The sequence below is a fragment of the Ruditapes philippinarum genome, unplaced genomic scaffold (assembly GCF_026571515.1).
Source record: "Ruditapes philippinarum isolate M1 unplaced genomic scaffold, ASM2657151v2 ctg6506_1_1_1_1, whole genome shotgun sequence".
Lineage (NCBI taxonomy): Eukaryota > Metazoa > Mollusca > Bivalvia > Venerida > Veneridae > Ruditapes > Ruditapes philippinarum.
The window spans coordinates 13,098-35,272 of NW_026852242.1; the positions used below are offsets into that span (position 1 = coordinate 13,098).

The 22,175-nt window shown below is 32.9% G+C and overlaps 1 protein-coding gene and 1 long non-coding RNA gene across 2 annotated transcripts in view; both read left to right on the forward strand.

Moving 5' to 3' along the window:
* LOC132753833 (tolloid-like protein 2) overlaps positions 1–22,121 on the forward strand; it is a 31,292-nt gene extending 9,171 nt beyond the window's left edge. Inside the window, exons 5-12 of the mRNA XM_060744375.1 lie at positions 1,450–1,552; positions 4,637–4,837; positions 5,087–5,299; positions 5,928–6,080; positions 6,761–6,812; positions 7,111–7,237; positions 7,830–7,954; positions 22,010–22,121. Of these exons, the coding sequence (XP_060600358.1) occupies positions 1,450–1,552; positions 4,637–4,837; positions 5,087–5,299; positions 5,928–6,080; positions 6,761–6,812; positions 7,111–7,237; positions 7,830–7,954; positions 22,010–22,121 (1,086 nt within the window). The remainder of the gene's footprint in view (positions 1–1,449; positions 1,553–4,636; positions 4,838–5,086; positions 5,300–5,927; positions 6,081–6,760; positions 6,813–7,110; positions 7,238–7,829; positions 7,955–22,009) is intronic.
* LOC132753844 (uncharacterized) lies at positions 10,291–12,433 on the forward strand. The gene is made up of 2 exons (XR_009629022.1): positions 10,291–11,259; positions 11,504–12,433. It is a non-coding gene; the product is annotated as an uncharacterized LOC132753844 (long non-coding RNA).
* Positions 22,122–22,175: the final 54 nt, after the last annotated feature.

Here is a 22,175-nt window from a genome sequence, read left to right on the forward strand (position 1 = left end):
ATATGTAAAGAGCTATTGGTAATTGTTTTATTCGGAGATCAATATACTTTTATTTTTGAATTGCTTCAAAATCATCTGTGTTTACAATACATTCCTTAACAAGAGCTGTCACCCAAGTGACAATGCCCCCGAAAAGGTTTCTTACTGAGAATAATAGCGTGTTTAACCTTCAACATAAAAGTGTAGCCTTGACCTTTGAAAAAGGGACGCGGTTCCTGGACGCGACAGAATGTTGTCATGAGATAGACATTTGTGTCAAGTTATTTCAAAATCCCTCAATGCATGACCAAGATACAGTCAGGATATCATTGTTGTGTAAGTGGGCACACACGGACGGACAAACGGACATGAGCGTTAGCCGCGACACATTGTCTTAATGTGGTAGACATTTATGCCAAGTTATTTTAAAATCCTTCCATGCATGATAAATTTACAGTCCGGACATGAATGTGTATCTTCAAACTCTTCTCGAGAGAATGAGTACCTTCAAACTATAAGTGTGAACTTGACCTTGAAAGTAGGGACATGAGTCTATGTCGGGACATGTCCACTTGTTGTGGTAGACATTTATGCCTAGTTATTTTGAAATCCCTCGATGCATGACAAAGTTACAGTCCGGAAACGAATGAGTGTACCTATAAACTCTTATTGTGATAAAGTGAAACTTCAAACTGTTAGTGTGACCTTGACCTTTAAGGTAGGGACGTAATTATTAGACGGGACACATTGTCTTGTTGTGGTTGACATTTATGCAAAGTTATTCCAAAATCCTTCCATGCATTACAAAGTTACAATCCGAACACAAAAGTGTGTACCTATTAACTCTTATTGTCATCCAGTGAACTTCAAAATGTAAGTGTGACCTTGATTTTTGAGGTAGGGACGTTAATTTTGGACGCGTCACATCGCCTCTATGTGGTAGACATTTATGCCTAGATATTTTAAAATCATTCGATGCATGACAAAGTTACAGTCCTGACATGAATGTGTGTACCTATTTACACTTATTGCGATAATGTGAAACTTCAAAATGATATTGTGACTTGACCTCTGAGGTAGAGACGTGGTTCTTAAATGCGACACATCGTCTTGATGTGGTAGATATTTGTACCAAGTTACTAAAATTTGATATATATTTCCTAAGTCAGATATGAATGGATGTAAGTGAAAATAATGGTTATGTCTACCTAGTTGAAAGCGTTTATAAATTGATATAAGTTAAAATATTGATTATGTGTACTTAGTTGAAAGCGTATCACACGGAAGGTCCAAAGACATGATGTTGATAATAACAGAGTCGACTTATCTATATATAACAGTTTATTTTCGATATGGATATCAGCAGTTTGTGAATCAAGCTCAAGTTTCATATAATTATGGGGAGTATATTCAGAACTTGGCTTTGATTTAGGCTGAATATAAAAAAAACGGTATCACATGATTTTTCAGGCACCCGGGGACAAAGTTATAACTTTGGATGTAAAAATGCTAAAATTTGGCTCGGTTAGTTGTGATGAGGAAAGTATTACCATTTATGAAGGACACAGTACACGTAAGTATTTGAATGCATTTTAATGTATAGCCGTGTTATATACGCACAGACCTACAACTAAACGTCTATGTTCTGTTATAATATATTTATTCTATTCATTCAACAACATTTCCAACCGATTATAATTAAACATGTATTTATGTAAATTCATTAAAAATACCACAGACAAATGCGACACCATCGCTTTAAACTTTAGCCTTTCGATGTTTATCCTTAATACATAGTCAGTCAAATGGTGTTATTAAAATAATGGTTGTGGTAGCAAAGAACTTAAAGCTAATATAATAGAGCATAGGAAAACCCTTATTCGGTTGCGGTTATTCGCCTGCCCAATTAGGAATATAAAATAGGTTCAAACATATTCTTTCTACAAATTACAAACAGGTCCTACCTGGAAATATATCGCCATGCTGCAATTAGACAAATGCATAATGATACATTTGTAGCAAAGATGCAGAAATAACAGGTGTTCGCTAGTCTATAGATATAGATTAATTGTGCATGCCCAGAAACATTTCTAGTGAGCTTCTGTTTGTTAATACATTCATTTATAGTAAATACTATTTTGCGTACCCTACCTGATTATATTACATCTACCATCAATATAAAAATATCAAGGACTATCTATAAATTTATTAAATGTTTTAGTATCTTAGTTACCAAATAACTCAGAGAGTATGATTGAATTATATATTAATACTTGTCTTATTAGAATAAATGCCATGTAAGAGTAAAAATTTTGATTATACTTTGGTTGTAATTCTTATATTGGCATACTTTAAATGAACGACCAAATGATAATAAAAAATGTCAAAAATATCTTAAATACTTTTAAAGAATATCCTTTAGATTTGCAATGCTAATTTTTATGGGTTTGTATAATAAGTATGGTCTGTTGTACGTTAAAGTTTCAACCAAGTGATTTGCATGTTTCGACGGGGATATAAATTCAACGAATGAATTTGTTTGTTCATATTTACAGTCCAACCTCGATTATTCGAATTGCTGGGACTAAAAATTTACTTTGAATAATCGATGGGTTCGAATAATCAAAGTCCGAATGTAGTGATAGACGACAACTAGTCAAGTTTGGCCATACACCAATTATAGAAAAAGTACCGTTTACAACGCACTTGAGAAAATTAAATAAACAACAAAAATGGGGGGGGGGGGATAAATTTTCATTGGTACTGAAGACATAAATACTTGCATTTTACACTACATTACTCAGTTAAAGTTAACATGAAAACAGGCGTAATTATCACGATTGTCTGAATACACGCATGGTTGTTAGAAACTTTTTGACGGTCAACGAGTGGATCATCGGCAGTTAGTCTAGCTTTGAATAATAGGTGTGAAATTCTGTCATAATTGTATAGTCGGGACCGAATTTTTACTTCGAAAAATAGGAGGTATTCGGATAATGCATTTCGGATAATACCTTCCGATGGAATCGGGAGGGGGATATTGTTTTGGCGTTGTCCGCCCGTCCGTCCGTCATTCCATCCGTCCGAAATTCGTTTCCGCGCTACTTCTCTGCAACTGGCTGGAATTCAACGCAACTTTATAGAAATCATCATCATCAAGAGAGGATGCGCAAATCGTCGGCTTGTTATAGTCAGACCTTTTAAGAGTTATGGCCCTTGATTTTTATGCAGTATTCATATAGAGCAAAAGGCGTTTCCGCGCTACCTCTCTGCAACTACTGGCTGGAACTCAACGAAACTTTCTGGGAACCTTCAATGTCAAGAGGAGATGCGCACACCGTTGCCTTGTACCGATCACACTTTAACTCAGAGTTATTGCCCTTGATAAGTTATGCAGTATGCATATAGGGCAAACTTTATGGAACCTTTAATACCAAAGGTGCGCATATCATTGCCTTGTTCCGGTCAGACACTAACCCAGAGTTAAGGCCCTTTATTAGTTATGCAGTATGCATATAGAACAATAATCGTGTCAGCGCTTATTCTCTGCAACTACTGGCTGGAATTCAACGCAACTTTATGGGAACCTTCAATAGCAACAGGAGATGAGCATATCGTCAGCTTGTTTCGGTCAGACACTTAAACTCAGAGTTATAGCCATTGATTAGTTATGCAGTATGTATATAGAGCAATATACGTTTCCGCGCTACTTCTCTGCAACTACTGGTTGGAATTCAACGAAACTTTATGGGAACCTTCAATACCAAGAGGAGATGTGCACATCGTCACCTTGTTCCGGTCAAACACTTCAATCAGAGTTATTACCCTTGAATAATTATGCAGTATGCATATAGAGCAAGAATCGTTTCCGCGCTACTTCTCTGCAACTACTGGCTGGAATTCAACGAAACTTTATGAGAATCATCTATAATAAGAGGAGATGTGCATATCGTTGGCTTGTCTGGTCAGACCCCTTTACACAGGGTTATGGCCCTTGATTAGTTATGCAGTATGCATATAGAGCAATAATAATTTCCGCGCTTTTGCTCTGCAAATACTGGCTGGAATTCAATGAAACTTTATGGGAACCTTCAATACGAAGAGGAGATGGGCATATCACCGCCTTGTTAAGGTTCAGACACTCAGAGTAATGACCCTTGATTAGTTATGCAGTAGGCATATAGGGCAAACTTTATAGAACCTTCAATAACAAAAGGAGATGCGCATATTATCGCCTTGTTCTGGTCAGACACTAACTCAGAGCTAACTCAATTGCCCTTTATTAGTTATGCAGTATGCATATAGGGCAATAATTATTTCCATACTTCTTCTTTGCAACTACTGGAATTCAATTAAACTTTATGGGAACCATTAATACTAAGATGAGATGTGCATAATTTGTTTCCTTGTACTGTTTACGCCATGATAAATATATAAATAAAGCCTTAAGTCTTCAGTTGTTGTGTTAGTAATAACTAGTACTCGGCGGGGATATGAATGCAACGAATTTGCTTGTTTATATTGGATTATATAGAGATAAAATCGGGACCGCCAATCTACTTCGGATATTGCCGGGTATTCAAATAAAGGGTTGTCGAATAACCGGGGTCGGCCTGTATTTATAACAATATTCTGTACATGCAGTCCCTACTTTCAGACGGAAAACCCCTAGGTACAATATGTAGTGACAGTTTTCCGGGAATTCTGCCTTATCATGCAAGTTCAATGTTTATTGAGTACAGAAATCCTCTTCAACAAGAAGGTGAACGTTTTACAATTGATTATATGTTTGTCGAGGACAACTTTACTCCAGCACCTCTACCATCAACAACCCCATCTCCAGTTGGAGGAAATAATGGTAATGCTTACTATTGTAACAGAGTTTCAGACAAATAAACATTTGTAATTGGTTTTATTTGCACTGTGTTTAAACAAATATTTTCAGTATAACAAAAATCAAATGCACAATATAAGCAAATATTTCATAAACAATTACATGGTAGCATACATTAGGTAATGCATTTTCCTTTTGTGATTAAAGGTAATGTAAGCCGTATTAAGAGAAATGTTTTCTAAAAGGATTATCATTATATTGTTTTGCTTTCAGACTGTAGTCGAATGTACAAAGGAATCGATACAGACAGCGGCATTTTGGTATATACAGCACCTGGATACGAAAACAACAAAGATTGTATAGTTGTTGTACGTAATGATCAATTACCTAATCACGTGGTACAGGTAGAATTCGACTACTTCGACATTGAAGAATCAGACAACTGTATCTTTGATTCCTTGAGAATTCTATCTGGAGAAAGAAATGGTATTTAAATTGTAGTTTCAAAGTTTTGCATATTCTGAAACTGATTACTATAAATCAAAGAAAACATGACAAGAATGAAGTGAGATAAGCAGTACATAATTGATCAGATGCATAGTTTGTATTAATACTTATACTAACACCATCGAAGATTTTCTTTATATAAGCTAAGACGGCCGGAAGAGTAATATTTTTCACAGCAGATACACTAGCTGTTCTTATTTTCTCCCTTCGTATTTGCAAACCCACACATTGACGACGTCATTATTTGAAAAAAAATACTGATAAATAAGAAACAACTTTTCTCTCACAACTATCTAAAAGTGATATAATTTGGCCTTAGAAAAATTAATCCGAACACCAATATCCTTAATGCAGTTATCACTGCTGTAGTGACGTTTACAATGTTGTTAACGTTACGTCCTAATGCAGCGCCAAACAGTGCGAGCAAAAACCGTCTAAATTAACGCTATTTCAATATTGCAAAACAAACAGTTCAATATCACTTTAATTTCTCTATAAATACTCTGTATTTCGCTTGAAAAATTAAAAAATACGAATCTATTTCCTATGTATAAGTCGTCTTCAACGGAATTATTTTGATGACCCGATTTTATCATTAATTCTACAGACTCAGCTTTGCTTGGTGGACCATACTGCGGTGAAAGTCTACATGGGCGAACTTTCCTAACACGCGGTAACTCTCTTCGCCTTGAATTCAAAACAGACGTGTCATTTGCCCTTAAGGGATTTCAAGCAAATATTTCATTCGTTCCATATACAGGTAACACAATTTGCTGCAATATTTGTGTGCAGTATACTAGCTGTTATTTAAGTACTAACCTGTTCTGCTAAGAATATCTTCTGTAAATATGTTTATGTTCTGTTGAACCTAATTGATTTGTATTCTTTTCTTATACGACTAAACCCCCAGCAGAGCTATTCAAAAGTGTCTTCTTACGTCTGTAAGAAGACACTTAAATTACCGTTACTTTCCTAGTGGGTTTAATACAGTTGAAATGTATGGTGTCTTGCTTGGGCCACTTAAAGGACTCTTCTTGGTATGTTATATTTCCTTCCTATAGGCTTGCCCCGCCTTTCTGTACTTTTATAGATAAAGTAGCAAGATTTAGCATTCTCGCAATAAACTCATCGCGCCATTCAACGTTCAATCTTTCTCATGCTTATACTTTCTCATACTTTAATCCTCGTGCGAATTAAAATAAAAATCTTGGCGATGATTAACCTTAATATTTGCATGTTTTGCCTCATTGTAACCTATTTACAGTACCAATGTGGCTTCGCCTCGGACAATTTGTTGTTTATCCTAGCAAACTGTCTTCTTACGTCTGTAACAAGACACTTTCGAAGAAAAACTCGTACTGTATCCATTACATAGTTATCGATATGTTATGTTTTATCTATGAAAACTATGTACTTAACTGTGTTTTACTATAATTACAGAATGCAGATGCAATGAAAAGAAGATGTGCATTCGCCAGGACTTTGAGAAAAAGTTAGTTTGGCTTATTTCAATTTTACAAAAAGTTTGAAATAGAAGTTGATATAGTTTATGGAATGACTAGGATAATAGAAAACTTGACACATTGCTGCTTTTTATTATATCCGAACTTTACGGAAGCAAATCATATTTATAAACATACCAAATACAATATACTCGTAGATTAAAAAGAAATTTAGAAGTTCTTAAAATCACCCTTGACCAGACTATTAAATAATGTTGTAAATCCATGATACCTTGTCCAAGATACTCTATCTTTGTCTGTTTAAATGTAAATTTAATACATTTTAAGATGTATTCGCGGACAAAAGTGTGAGGCAAATATCTGTCAAAATGGCGGAACGTGCATGAAAACAGGTTTTGAAGCGACATGTTACTGCCCTAAAGGTTTCCAAGGAGAAGATTGTTCACAAAGCGATGTAAGAATATCTTGTTCAATCTTTTATCAATCTTTTAATGTTTTTGTTTAAGAAAAAACAACTTTGATTCGATTAATTCGTATTTGTATGCTATGTTAATGTAATGAAGATTGTTCATACATGTGTTCGTCTTACTTGCGTTTGGCAGGTTCTATAGATATTTCCAGCACCGCCGTTTGTCTAACTGGGCAATCCGTTTCATTCTGTATGGCATTTCTTAAGCTATGAATACTTTAAATAGAGATTTCTCAATGTGCCACTTAAAATATTAGTCTATGCTATATAAATGTATTCATTTTTCTTTCATTTTTGTCTTCATTCAAATTTACTTACATGGAATACTTCGCATATAAAGCTTCCCTTTTACTATGTTAATGACAACGTAATATATCTAGCCTAATTTCGTTTTTGTCTGTCAATTAACATTTGATTGTGAAAATGATAAGTACAAGAGGTACCTGTTAAATTTTGAAAAATATATCAAAAGCGATTTTATTCTTATTTTACTTAGATCAATTTGTAAAATTTGATTTGTTGACAATTAAATTTATGAATGTAAATGCTATTCCAATTTTTACTCATTATTTTCCAGGGACAAAAGTCTTACCATATACGCTTTACCAAAGCACCCGTAGACCGAACGATAAAGAGAGGTGAAGGTCACGTCGAAGAATGCAATGCTGAGGTTTCATATGGAGAGGAGGTAAAATATAATTGGTAAGAATAGTATAATGTTAAAGAAAACAAAAGAAAGTATATTAAAAACGTAAACTGTTCACTGACAACCGAGAATGTCCCCTTCTATAACACTTCTCGTTCCCTTTCAATTTTTATATACTCGTACTGAAGTGTAAGAGCACATTATTATAGTTTGAATTTTTGATAAAGGATAAACAGTCATTAAGATTTTAAAACCTCGGTTATCGTTCCCTCATATACATGCCTTTTTACCCCCCCCCCCCCTTTTTGAAGCTCAAATGGTAAAAATGCCAACACTTGTTTTTGTTTGAGAAATGTTGTTAAAAAAATTGATCACTTTTTCGGCGCCGCCCCTATCAAAAAGGTACATAATTAAAAAGAAAATGTCCACATTTAGTATTCATAACCTGATACCTCTACAGTTAAAGGTATTAGTTATACAATACAATCTTCTACGCCCTTTCAGTGTTTTTTTTATACCCAAGTTTTCATTCAATGTCATAACGTAGCAAAAGAGGATAATATCAGATCAGTGTCTTATCCTTGTGGACGATCAAGTGCATTATTACACAAAATATGCACAATATAAAAAAGCGAATGCTTAATTGAGATGAGGTACAGTACCTAACCTAGCTAACATTGCCAAAGTCAGCTTATTTATACAATTCAGTATTCACTGCAACAATTTGATTGGTTGAGAATAATATTGTATATACCATGCTATAAGAAAGAAAGATAGTAACTCTTAACTGTTAACTTAGATTACCGTAAATACCCATCCTATTACGCTAAATTAAATATTTCGACCAAAGGCCGTCTGATTTCACCTTGACTTACGCTTTAATTAACAGGAAAGAAATGGATATAGGCAGAATTTTCATTGGTTATTTTAACACTAATAGCCTGTTCGATTGATACTTTAGAAGAGCTTCCGTGATAAGCAGAGGCCTGTTCGACTGCGCGATGGCACAAGATACAAGTCAGAATAAATATAAGAACACAAAAATGATATTTTCTAGATGTTTCTAAATTATGACAGATCACATTTTTGATACTTTTGCGTTCGATTGGGTTTCTCCTCTAAGCTGTTCTAGTAGTTATATTCTATTTTCGAACCGGGAATAAGACGATTGAAACGAAATTTCGACTAATTTACAGTTGCAAAATTCTCCGTGGAATTATTGTACAATATCTACTTAATCTTTGTTTTATTATAAATTCCTATTCAAGTCAAATTCCATTTTGATTAAATCAAATAATGTCAGTAATATTGTTTAAATCTAAGATGACAATTATTGGGGAAAAACGTTGCGGGTAAAAATGAACTGAAATAATACTATTGAGGACAAATAAATGTTCTGTTTGCGGAAAGCATGGTTAGTAGTAGCTTATCTTAATATGCAAGTTAACAAGTTTGACTTCGGCCGAGTATCTACTTTAAGATACTTCTTGTTTTATAATAAAGTAACAAAAAACACGAGTAGTATAGGGGACGGTTTAGGGCCTCGACTGCCCATGCGCGGCGCCATATTGGATTCTATATTTAGAATAACATCATCGTTCTATTTTTAGAATGACATCATCGTTCTATATTTAGAAATTCATTTTTAATCTCCCGGAAGTATACACGATCTTAGGGCTTGAATCGCGGACATTGAAGGTCAGGTCCTCGGCCCAAGACGGAGAGATAAATATCCTCATTTATAAAAGAAATGTATGTAAATAAATACCTGCTTAACATTTTAATTAATAAAAGCAAATAAACTAGAATTAAAAAAAAATACAAATAGCTTATGTTTTTTAATATGGTCAAAATAAATAATATACATTGAATAAAAATAGTACTTGTTTACTCCTCGGCGGTCCGAAACCAAATGACACAAATCATCAGTGTATTATTTCTAAATGCTCTGATCACGAGTGTAAAGTCGCCACAATGTATGGCGTGTGTTTATTTAGGGACGGAAACACTAACAATGGCCTATTGAAATGTTAAAGTTAATCCCTTTAAAGTAGCCACTTGGTCTGGCGTATGTTTATTTAGGGACGGATATGCGGACAATGCTCCATTTAACTGTCAAAGTTTATCCGTCTAAAGTAAAAGCGGGTAAGCAATAAGCTATTGAAGTGTCAGTTTACCACTGGGGCATAATTTTAAACATTTTTTGGAAAAGAAATGCCAACATGTTTTGAAAACTGATCAACACGAATGTGCAAAATTATAAAAAACAACTGTTATTAATGGTAACTAAAACCGAACAAAAATACAACAGAAAAAGCGTTTTTCGACTTTTGTGCAACATTTTACCATATACATTTTGATTTTTTCGCATCAAATGATAGACCTGACAGAATCCCAGCAAACATACCTATATCGGGCCGATATCGGCTAAATGTCGGAATATCGAAGTCGGCTTTCCGCCATCGAACCGATATATATCCGATATAGACAAACTTGTTAAAGACAGGATGATATCGGTCCGATATAGGTCCAATATACATTTATTTCCTGTTATTCAATTAAATGAGTTTTTTTAGTATATTCTTCTCAAATTCATTTCAGCAAGAAATCGATGCTTTTGTAAAGAGTAATTAAGTCGTTTTCATAAAAAATACTTCGGTGCTATATCGGCTCCATGTCTGTTGCCGATTTAGTCTATAAGTGATTTGCACAACGTGGTATTTTTCTAGCCCACCTGCCATCAGAAGAAGTTTGCGCTAAAACTAAAAAGAGTGGATTTTTTCTCAAATACTACTGGTAAATTTATAAATTACTTATGCTTTTGAATAAATTCATTGTTGTAGTATTCGGCGTCATTGATATTTTGCACGTAGGTTTGGGAATTTCATAGTTATCTCGCCGAAAATTATTTTGCAATACATTTTCGCGACCGTTTTTAAATTGTTGCCTGAAATTTAGCGGCTGAGAGAGAAAAAATATCAAATTATAATTTTCTTTTTATTTTTCTTAAAAGTTATAATTATGATAGAGATGTCAAATGAAAGTTTTAATCAGAAATAATGAAACGTTGATTACTCTAAAAGAAATAGATAGTGCCTGCTTGCCTTTTGAAAGGACACTTTTCTTATTATAGTCCTTTAGTAATAAAAATGTGAATATATTATTATGTTGATATATTTTCTTAATGTTTGAAACATTAATGATTCATTTCAGGTAAATCATCTGTCTGTGACATGACAAACATACCTGACTCAGAGTGCTGACAACTGAAATAGCTAGTTTTGGAGAAAGAAAATGTCATTTTAGAAGCTAAAGATGACCAATTGATGCAATACAGAGTCCTAAGCAATACTAAGAATGAGTAAGTAGACAAAAAATTCTATGAAAATGAAAAAATAATTATTCAGCTTGAGCTTTTAGAGTTATAATGTAAAGTTTCATTGTTTTTTTTTTACTGATTTATTAACATAAATGTTTAAATAAACTGTTTAATTAATACATATTCTTTTTATATATGTGTTAAATATAGATCAAGACAATATTTGTAGCTTGTAACACACACACACACATATACTTATAAGGTTTCTTTTCAATTTTTGCTCCAGAATCTAGTGAAAAAGAGGGCAACAGTCATCGAGCTGAAATTCAATAGCAGGAAATAGCTCATCTGGCAAATGATCAAGACATAGTGGAAATAAAGAACTGTAAAAAACTAAACAATTGAAGAAGTTCATATATATTGGGACTCCTGGAGGAACCATGCACAATTGACACTTGACATTATTAACTCGTGTACAAATTACAAAATGCTGTTAAACTATTCAACATGATAATGTGAAAAAAGTCAGCTATTCTTTTAAAGTTTTACTCAAACTCGTAATAACTGGAGTATGAATCAATGTGCACAATCTAAAATACAGTTACTAAATATATCAGAGATAACAGCTTGGCACTTTCTAGACAGATTTTAAGTCTACAGAATGTAAAAAAGCAAAGGAACAAGTAAGAAAAATGACATTGAGCTTATTTTATCTAAACAAAAAGTAGTATATACATAGCAAGGTTGTATTTGCCAGTCACATGACTTAAGTATTTTTGTTAAAACAATTTAATTTTGTCTGATCTTTATAGGAAACATGTAAAGATTAATGTTTAAATTTTTATGTGTGTTTGCAAGGAAATATCGTAAGTTAAACATACATGGGTTTTAAACATTGAAGTATGTATGTGTAAATTATAAAATATATTGTGTATATGAATTTTTAATTTTGCTGATGTAATAAAAGGTATTGCAAAATAAATATATGTTCTGTTATACGTTAAGGAAAGCAAACCAATATGCTGTAAGAAATAAAAAAGCTTATTATGAATGAAGGTAACAAATCGGCTGTAAGTCGGTACCCGATATCGGCATCCGATATCGGCCCGACTTTGAGCCTGGTTGCACATCCGATGTCGAGCCGACTTCGGATGCCGATATCGGGCCGACATTGAAGATGATATCGGGCCGACATCGGTCCTATATGTAATGTTTGCTGGGATGCTTCAAAATAAACCCCAAGTTCTCGATTCGATTTTTAGCCGTTTTCGAGATATGGCCCATTATCGGTTTTTAAACCATTTTTTTTTAAAATTCATAAAACCCTTAGATTTATATGCCGTTTGAAAGATCTCTGCCAGTAGATACAGAAAATGTATTATTATATGGATCTATCTTTTACTGTTTCTGAGATAGGAGAGTTTCAATATGGCAGACAAAATCACTCATGCGGAAAAACGCGTATAACTTTTTCGTTTATGAACGACACATAGTCATGTTTGGTATCAAATTGAAGGTCTTGACGAGTACATTCAGACGCTGTCGATAGTAAAGTTCATACTGGAAGTCAAAATCACTCATGCGTAAAAACATATATATATTGGTTACTAGAGCAACCGAATAAGATATGATTTTTAATTGTTGATACCAATTGAAAGAACAGTTCAATACCTTTAATTTACACCCCCCATTGTCGATTCGATTTTCAACTGATACAGAGTTATTACGTAACAGCGATTTTTAAACCCAAATTTTCAAAGTTTACAAAACCCTTCAATTTATATACCGTTAAAAAGATCTCGATGAGTAGATTCAGAAAATGTATAGGTTTATGGGTCTATCATTATGAGTTACTGAGATATTACAGATATAGACTTAGTGTATTTTAACCACCGATGTTAGATAAAGCGTTATTGCACTAAATTGTTTGAAAATATTCAAACGAGTGTGGCGTCCTTATTTATGGGTCGATTTTATCCATCTTGGTATCAAATTAAAGGTATTCAAGAGTACTTTCAGACGCTGTTGAGAGTAAAGTTCATACTGGAAGTCAAAATCACTCATGCGTAAAATGACGATTCTCCGCTTATTTTTGGACATAACATGGGCATGTTGCATATCAAACGAAATGTGTTGACAAATGCTACAAGCTGGAACTAACAAACCGCAAGTGAAATCACTCATGCGTAAAAATCATAAAAATAACTAAAATAAGCTTACCCCCAGTCTTTACTCCTCGCTATCTAAATCGAAAATGAATGAATCGTTACGGTTAAGCGAAATGCATGGAGTAAAAGAAGCGTTCTGATTGGTAACTGATAAGACAGTTCTTGCACATTTTCATTGGTCTAACTACAACATGATTGAACTAAACAGAGAGAGGCGGGGACTAGATGGATAAAATCGACCCATAAATAAGGACGCCACACTCGTTTGAATATTTTCAAACAATTTAGTGCAATAACGCTTTATCTAACATCGGTGGTTAAAATACACTAAGTCTATATCTGTAATATCTCAGTAACTCATAATGATAGACCCATAAACCTATACATTTCCTGAATGTACTCATCGAGATCTTTTTAACGGTATATAAATTGAATGGTTTTGTAAACTTTGAAAATTTGGGTTTAAAAATCGCTGTTACCTAATAACTCTGTATCAGTTGAAAATCGAATCGACAATTGGGGGTGTAAATTAAAGGTATTGAACTGTTCTTTCAATTGGTAGTCAACAATTAAAAATCATATCTTATTCGGTTGCTCTAGTAACCAAAATATATATTTTTACGCATGAGTGATTTTGACTTCCAGTTTGAACTTTACTATCGACAGAGTCTGAATGTACTCGTCTAGACCTTCAATTTGATACCAAACATGACTATGTTTCGTTCATAAACGAAAAAGTTATACGCGTTTTTCCGCATGAATGATTTTGTCTGCCATATTGAAACATTCCTATCTCAGAAACAGTAAAAGATAGATCCATATAATAATACATTTTCTGTATCTACTGGCAGAGATCTTTCAAACGGCATATAAATCTAAGGGTTTTATGAACTTTAAAAAAAATGGTTTAAAAACCGATAATGGGCCAGACTCGAAAACGGCTAAAAATCGAATCGAGAACCTAGGGTTTATTTTGAAGCATTCTGTCAGGTCTATCATTTGATGCGAAAAAATCAAAATGTATATCGTAAAATGTTGCACAAAAGACGAAAAACGCTTTTTCTGTTGTATTTTTGTTCGGTTTTAGTTACCATTAATAATAGTTGTTTTTTTTTATAATTTTGCACATTCGTGATGATCAGTTTTCAAAACATGTTGGCATTTCTTTTCCAAAATATGTTTAAAATTATGCCCCAGTGGTAAACTGACACTTCAATAGCTTATTGCTTACCCGCTTTTACTTTAGACGGATAAACTTTGACAGTTAAATGGAGCATTGTCCGCATATCGGTCCCAAAATAAACATACGCCAGACTAAAGTGGCTACTTTAAAGGGATTAACTTTAACATTTCAATAGGCCATTGTTAGTGTTTCCGTCCCTAAATAAACACACGCCATACATTGTGGCGACTTTACACTCGTGATCAGAGCATTTAGAAATAATACACTGATGATTTGTGTCATTTGGTTTCGGACCGCCGAGGAGTAAACAAGTACTATTTTTATTCAATGTATATTATTTATTTTGACCATATTAAAAAACAAGCTATTTGTATTTTTTTAATTCTAGTTTATTTGCTTTTATTAATTAAAATGTTAAGCAGGTATTTATTTACACACATTTCTTTTATAAATGATGATATTTATCTCTCCGTCTAGGGCCGAGGACCTACGAGTCAGCTCCGCATACTTCCGGGAGATTAAAAATGAATTTCTAAATATAGAACGATGATGTCATTCTAAAAATAGAACGATGATGTTATTCTAAATATAGAATCCAATATGGCACCGCGTTTGCGCAGTCGTGGCCCTAAACCGTCCCCTATACTACTAACACGTATCCCACAAAGCTTTAGAATCTTGCAGACTGATCGGTATATCTGTCCTGAAACGAACCTGCTAAAATATGTCAGATATTTTGTCTTGCATTTTGTACCATGTTCCATTATATTTAAAATCTTTACTTTAATGATATAATTTTCTATAGAAACTTAGGTCATGACACCCATTACTATTTTCTTACAACAGCGTATGAAATTACAACTTCATTTATAACGGTAAAATTACGTCACCCTAAGCATGCCATTATATAGCACCCCATGCCAGATGAAATTTCCAGCATTGGTAAAGCTTAACAGGTCTGATTTGCAAGAAAATAAATTGTCTCTCCATCTGTATGATTTATTTACCTCATGAGATCAGTCATTGTAATATCATTGCTATGATTATCGTATTGCATTAAATGTGAGAGTCAAATATTGTGGATTAAATATTTTACATGTTGTTTCTGGTGAGGATATTGATAATGTTGTATCTGCAGAAAATATTAAGCTCATGATTTTGTAAAGATGCAATAAATGTCTTAATTTTAGCTGTAGAAAAATTGGTACATTTTGTTCAGTTTTATTTAAGTATCATAATTAAAGATAACAATCCAAGAACTTGCTTAAGTCCTCCTTCGAATTCTATAGATACAAACATTACGGATAGATAAAATTAGACTTGATCGTAATATTTCTAAATAAACTGTCTAGCTTATACTAAAATAGCATATTCCATATATCAAAAATAAACTTTGCTCGTGTTTTAGCCACACATGATTGCGTATTACATTAGAGCAAATAAGTTAATTATTTGCATTCATTATTTCATTATTGAAAGAAGACATTCACTGAATTTATTTTTCAGCAGAAGAATTGGGAATTTGAATAGTTTACCAGAAAATATGAAGAATATAACAAATCCTGTCTTTTATTAAAACCTTCTTTTAAAAACTATCTTACTACAAACTTGACTACCTCATGTACAGATTCAATCAAACCGAGTCTGCAATTTTTATGTAATTTTGTGGTAATTAATGCTTTCGAGGGATCACATTGTTTCCAGAATTCATAACATGAAACTTATTTTATATTATATAGGATTGCGGCATTCTTTCAGTGATATTAACATAATTTAGAATTTAGCTCAATTTCTTATTATTATTTGTTTTATTGTAAACCTACAGAGATGCTGTGATATGTTCATGTTAAATCTAATATTGTTCATTTTCGACCACATAGTTGTATTCAGACAAGCTCTGTTTTTAAAATTGGACCGTCAAACCTACAGGTTACTCATAGTTATAGATATCTTGGTGTTGTATTAAATGAATTCTTAGATTTTACAGAAATTGCCAAAAATGTAGCCATGTCCGCTGGTAGAGCACTTGGTTTAGTAATCTCGAAATGTAAAAGTTTTGGTGGTTTTAACTTTTCAACATTCACAAAGCTCTATGACTCCATGGTTCTACCTGTAATAAATTATGCAGCTCCAATATGGGGTGATAAATCCTACTCATGTATAAATGCTGTCCAAAATAGAGCCATGAGGTATTTTTTGGGAGTTGGAAAATACACACCAAATGCTGCTGTATTGGGAGATATGGGTTGGAAACCAATATTTGTAAAACAGTGGGGTGCTGTTACAAGGCAGTATTGTAGATTTTTAAAGATGCATGACTCTAGATTAAATAAAAAAAGTTTTTGAATGGGTTAAATTGTCATCTGATACAAGATGTAAAACCGGAATATTTCGTATAATGGAAATGTACAGAAACATTGGAAAGTTTAATATAGATAATTTACATAGATGTACTAAAACTGTTGTAGACACTTTAGAAAATAAGCTGTTACAGATTGAAATTGAGAAATGGAAGCAAACTGTAAACAGAGTTGATTCAGTAAGAGGTAATGGTTGTAATAAGTTGAGATCTTACAGACTTATAAAGTCTCATTTTGTAACTGAACACTATGTTAAAGAACCACTTCCTTTTCATTTTCGAAGTGCTATGGCAAAATTTAGATGCGGTGTGGCACCGATTAGATTAGAAACTGGGCGGTATGAAAATATTAATGTACATGACAGAACTTGTTTCAATTGTTTAAACTGTATTGAAGATGAAGAACATGTTTAACTGAAATGTCCATTGTACACCTACATAAGAGAGGAACTATACACACAGAGTAGAAGAGTTTTTAATGGGTTTGATAATTTATCTGATAAGGAGAAATTTTGTATATTATTCACGGATGTAAACATAGTTAAATATACAGCCAAAGCCTGTTTTAACATTTTAAAGGAAAGAAAAATTTTAATGTACTGTAAATAATATAAATGTCTTTTTAATAGTACAGTGTTTATTTTAACATTTGAATTGTATTATTAGTAGTTGTGGGTATTTAAGATAGAGTGTTGTGGATCTTACAGATTGAATTTATTTTATTATTATACATTTTAGTATTTTAATTCTCTTAAATTTCATAAGAATTGTTATACATCAGACTAGTGAATTGTTTTATATATAGACTTTTAGACACATTAGTAGGAATATGAAAACTTAAAATGATAGATCCACAACATTCCCAATTCATTTATTATAAGTATGTATAGTATATAATCATATAAGTATGTAAATATGATCTTTTATTATATTTACCTATAGATGTAAGCTTTGCTTACACGTCTCTTATAATTCTATACTGAATGGCATATGTACTTTTACCAGTTTCATTCTTTTTTATTGTGATATATATAATGTACATGTGATGAGACGTAAATAAAATATTTGAATTGAAATTGTTAAGCTGAATATAGAGAGCATTCTTTATTCAGATATTTGATAACGCTCTCAGTCGTATATTCATTTATTCTGTTTTATCTTGTAAACTCCGAATTTCGATACCTGAAGGATATCATTTACTTTATTTTTTGACTGTATACATACGAATTGAAATATGCCATAAGGTTTAGTATACATATATTATCGGTGTCATTTGACATGTAATTATCTTACCTGTCAGTATTTAACATGCACAGACTCCTTTATGATTTTTTTTTCAGATCGTAGGAAATACTATTTTTATTTGTTAAATTGCTATATATTTTATATTTACTTTATTATAATGTGATGTGAGGTATTAGTGGTGAAGGTGTTGAGGGTACTATATAAGTCACTTTTCAAAGTTTTGGAAACTAATTGGCCACTTTTTAAAATTTGACGAGACATTTATTGCCCAGAGTTCGGAAACTAATGGGCCACCTTTTCAATAGGGTTGAATACTATAGACTATAGTACTAGATCTAATTAACTTGACATGTATATGAAAGGGAAGAATTAAGTTCCTTATTACACTGTTCTACCTCATAAGATTTTATTTGTTTTTTATACGCCCGACGGCCTTCGGGACGTATGCTAGTATTGCGTTTTCGCCCGTCAGCATGTCCGAAATATCATTTGGATTTTTGTGACTACAGCTTTTCTTCTTTTGAATCATACATCAAATACGTTTTTATGTAGATAATTTTCTTAATGTGGCACCCATTCTCCGATTTATATTATTTAAATTGACAAGAAAATATTCAAATCAATTACTTGAATAATTTCTATGTAACATTACATCCTGATTTGAAAAACGAATTTTGATGAAATTGAAATAATACAAGGGCAACATAGTTGAATTCGTTCATAGTGTAGAAGGCAAATCTATGGTCAAGTTGCAGTATATAGACACATATACATTGATGAGCATCACTATTCTGTGTAAAGAGTTGTTAGCTGTCAATAAAGTTATGGTATGGACTCTTTACTTGAATCGTATATCTCTTTCGCCTCTTCCAACACATATTGTCAGTACGACAATGAGGACCATAAAAGGAAAGGAGTAGACAAGGCACATGCGCTTAAACCGATGTACTTTTATACATAAATTTGATTTGACACGTTTTAACCATTCAAAATTCAGTCAGAATTGATGGTAAAACCCCGCATAACAAATCGTTCAAGCTGCAAGATTCAAATGACGGTTACATGTAAAAAGAGGAGTTGCTCCCCTTGTAAAATGGCGACAAAAAAGTAATAATTCATCATGGGAGTAGATATTGACAATTAAAGGATGACAGTAAGGTGTTTTATTGCATCATTTAAATGGAAGATACATTTTCATGAATTAAAGTAAAAAGAATCTACTTCTCAATATGTATATTGCTGTTTATCATACCCCATGGTATGTCATGATGACATTGAGACTCCACCTGACCTGGCCTTAGACTGGTATTTAACGCAGCCCATGCCAAAGCAAGCGTCGGTCGATCAGTTGTTTTTTTTAATGATGCATTATGTCGCAGGGTTATATTGATGTATAAGTGTTATAATGTTGTACACCGTTGATTATGTTATATACATATTAATGTCATGTCTGTTGTATTTGTTGCTGTATTTGCGAAGTCCTATATTTAGGTCCATTTTTCTGTATTTTATGATGATTTATCGGATGAAAATTGTTTGAAAACATTGATAACGACGTGCTGAACGAAAACGTAACAGAAAATCATGTATTATCTGCCATAAACAAATTAACGCCCTAGAACATATAGAATTCATAATGGAGACGTTCCTGATTATTTAAGTAATATTTTTCCAGAAAGAGTTCATAATACAACATTATACAATCTTAGAAACTCAGAAGACTTTGCAAATTTAACCAGACGAAATCATATATATTTTCTTCTTCTTTTGTGCCTTCCTCTGTGATGCTATGGAACAATTTGCAACTTGAAACAAGATCTGTAGAAACTTTGTCACATTTTAAATTTCTATTTAAAGAAATCAACCTTTCGATCTACAGACACTCCAAAATGGTACCTAACAGGTAAAAGAAAACTCTCTGTTTTACACGGCAGACTGTGAAATGCATGCAGTAACTTAAATTTCCAATTTCATTTGTCGCAGCTGTGGTTATGAGACAGAAGATGTTAACCATTTTTTGTTTACTTGTCCGAATATCGAAATGAGAGAATTGATATTTTTAACGAATTTAGGCAATTTCACCCTTTAAATGTCCAATTACTTTTATTTGGGAACAAAGAGCTGTCTTTAGAAAATAATAATAAAATAGTTTTGACTGTCATAAAAGTAAGCAAACGCTTTTGATTTTGAAATCAAACCAGCACAATCCAAATAAATATTAATGTATTTTTTTCATTTTTGCAAAAGAACAGACAAGATTCTTTCCTTTCTTCTTCTTCTTTTTTTCCATTCTATATTTCATTTTCTCATAATCTATTCGCACTCTGTTTGTTTTTGTTATATTTGGCAAATGTACATGTTTTCTAAGTCATTGTATTGTTCTTTCTTACCTAAAATCATTTTTAAAGCCAAATACTATATATGTGTGAGTTTTGTTACTTCTCTCTAACTCATAGTCATTCTTGTAAAATATGTTATTGTAATTTATTGCATCAGGGAAGACCCGAAAGACCCGTTGCTAATGTTGAGAGAACTTGTGGGTCAACCCTTTTGCCATTTGCCATGTCATTGTATTGTAGCTGTCTACATGTATGTATAATAATTATGTCTTATTTTTGGCAATAAAATATGTTTACATCAACGCCCTAGAAATCGCCTGGTTCGGTTATGTTAATATGTTAAATTTGTTAAAAGTTCACAATAATAATATCACAAACATGAACTCGTTTTTATGCCTCGGGCATATAGTAGTTATTGCACATCCCCCGATCAGATCAGCTTATTTTAAATGCACTGAAAGAAATTGTGACGATCGCTTGGAAAAAGACACACAATTGAAATACAAAACATCCATGTTTAACCAGTTCGATTACTTTATTGAGTGGGTCCCCAAAGGTTCATCTACCAGACCAGAGCGAAACAGCTTCAATAGCTTACATTGTCAAGATACATAACGCAAATCAGCCCGGAGAATACTGGATAACTATGTTCTTTCTTTAACGAAAGTAAATCGATATATAATTATAAGGTGGTGATATATATGGTATATATATATATTGAGTCGTATGGATCACCACCTTTGATTTTTCCTATTAAACATTGTTAAGAAACAAATAATAGAATTCAGCTAACAAATGGCACAAGCAAAACTATTGTTTCTACTCAAATTGTTTAAAAAAATATGTATTTAAATGTTACCCTACCCTACCCATTTTAAATAGTTGTTTGACCATTTTCCTACTTGATGGGCCTTATTCTAAAAATTCCTATTTTTTAGCTCACCTGTCACAAAGTGACAGGGTGAGCTTTTGTGATCGCTTTTCGTCGGGCGTCCGTCCGGCGTCCGTCCGTCCGTCCGTAAACTTTTACTTTAAATGACATCTCCTCATAAACCACTCAGCCAATTTCATCCAAACTTCACAGGAATGTTTAGATACTTAGCATGAAATATCTTCTATAGAGTGTCTACCAAGTTTCGTTTAAATAAAAGCCCTGGGTCAAAATTGTCCCCTCTCAGGAAGGGGTCATTGTTTTTTCCCTATATGTATATAGTAAAAACTGAATAAATTTTCTCATAAAAACCCAAAAGAGCTAGAGCTAAGATATTTATCATGAAACATCTTCTAATGAGTGTCTACCAAGGTTGTTCAAATAAAAGCCTCTGGTTTAAAATTGACCTTTGCCTAGGGGCCTATATACAGGTGAGGGATTTCTGGGCCATCATGGCCCTCAGGTTCTAAATTTATATAAACCTGATAATTTAATGTTATAATATTTTAAAGAGTAATAGAAAATGTCCCAATTAAATATCAATTATAAAGTATGTTTTATTTCCAGGTCATTAAAAGGAACATTGATAGAGCCGTACAGTAAAAAGACAGGCTTTGGAATTCATCCAGGTGGAATATTACAGGTGCGTTATGAATTTTCTAGCATTTTAAAGTTTTAATTTGTTATCAGGTAGGTTACGATAATTATTTCGATTATATCAATATACATTTAT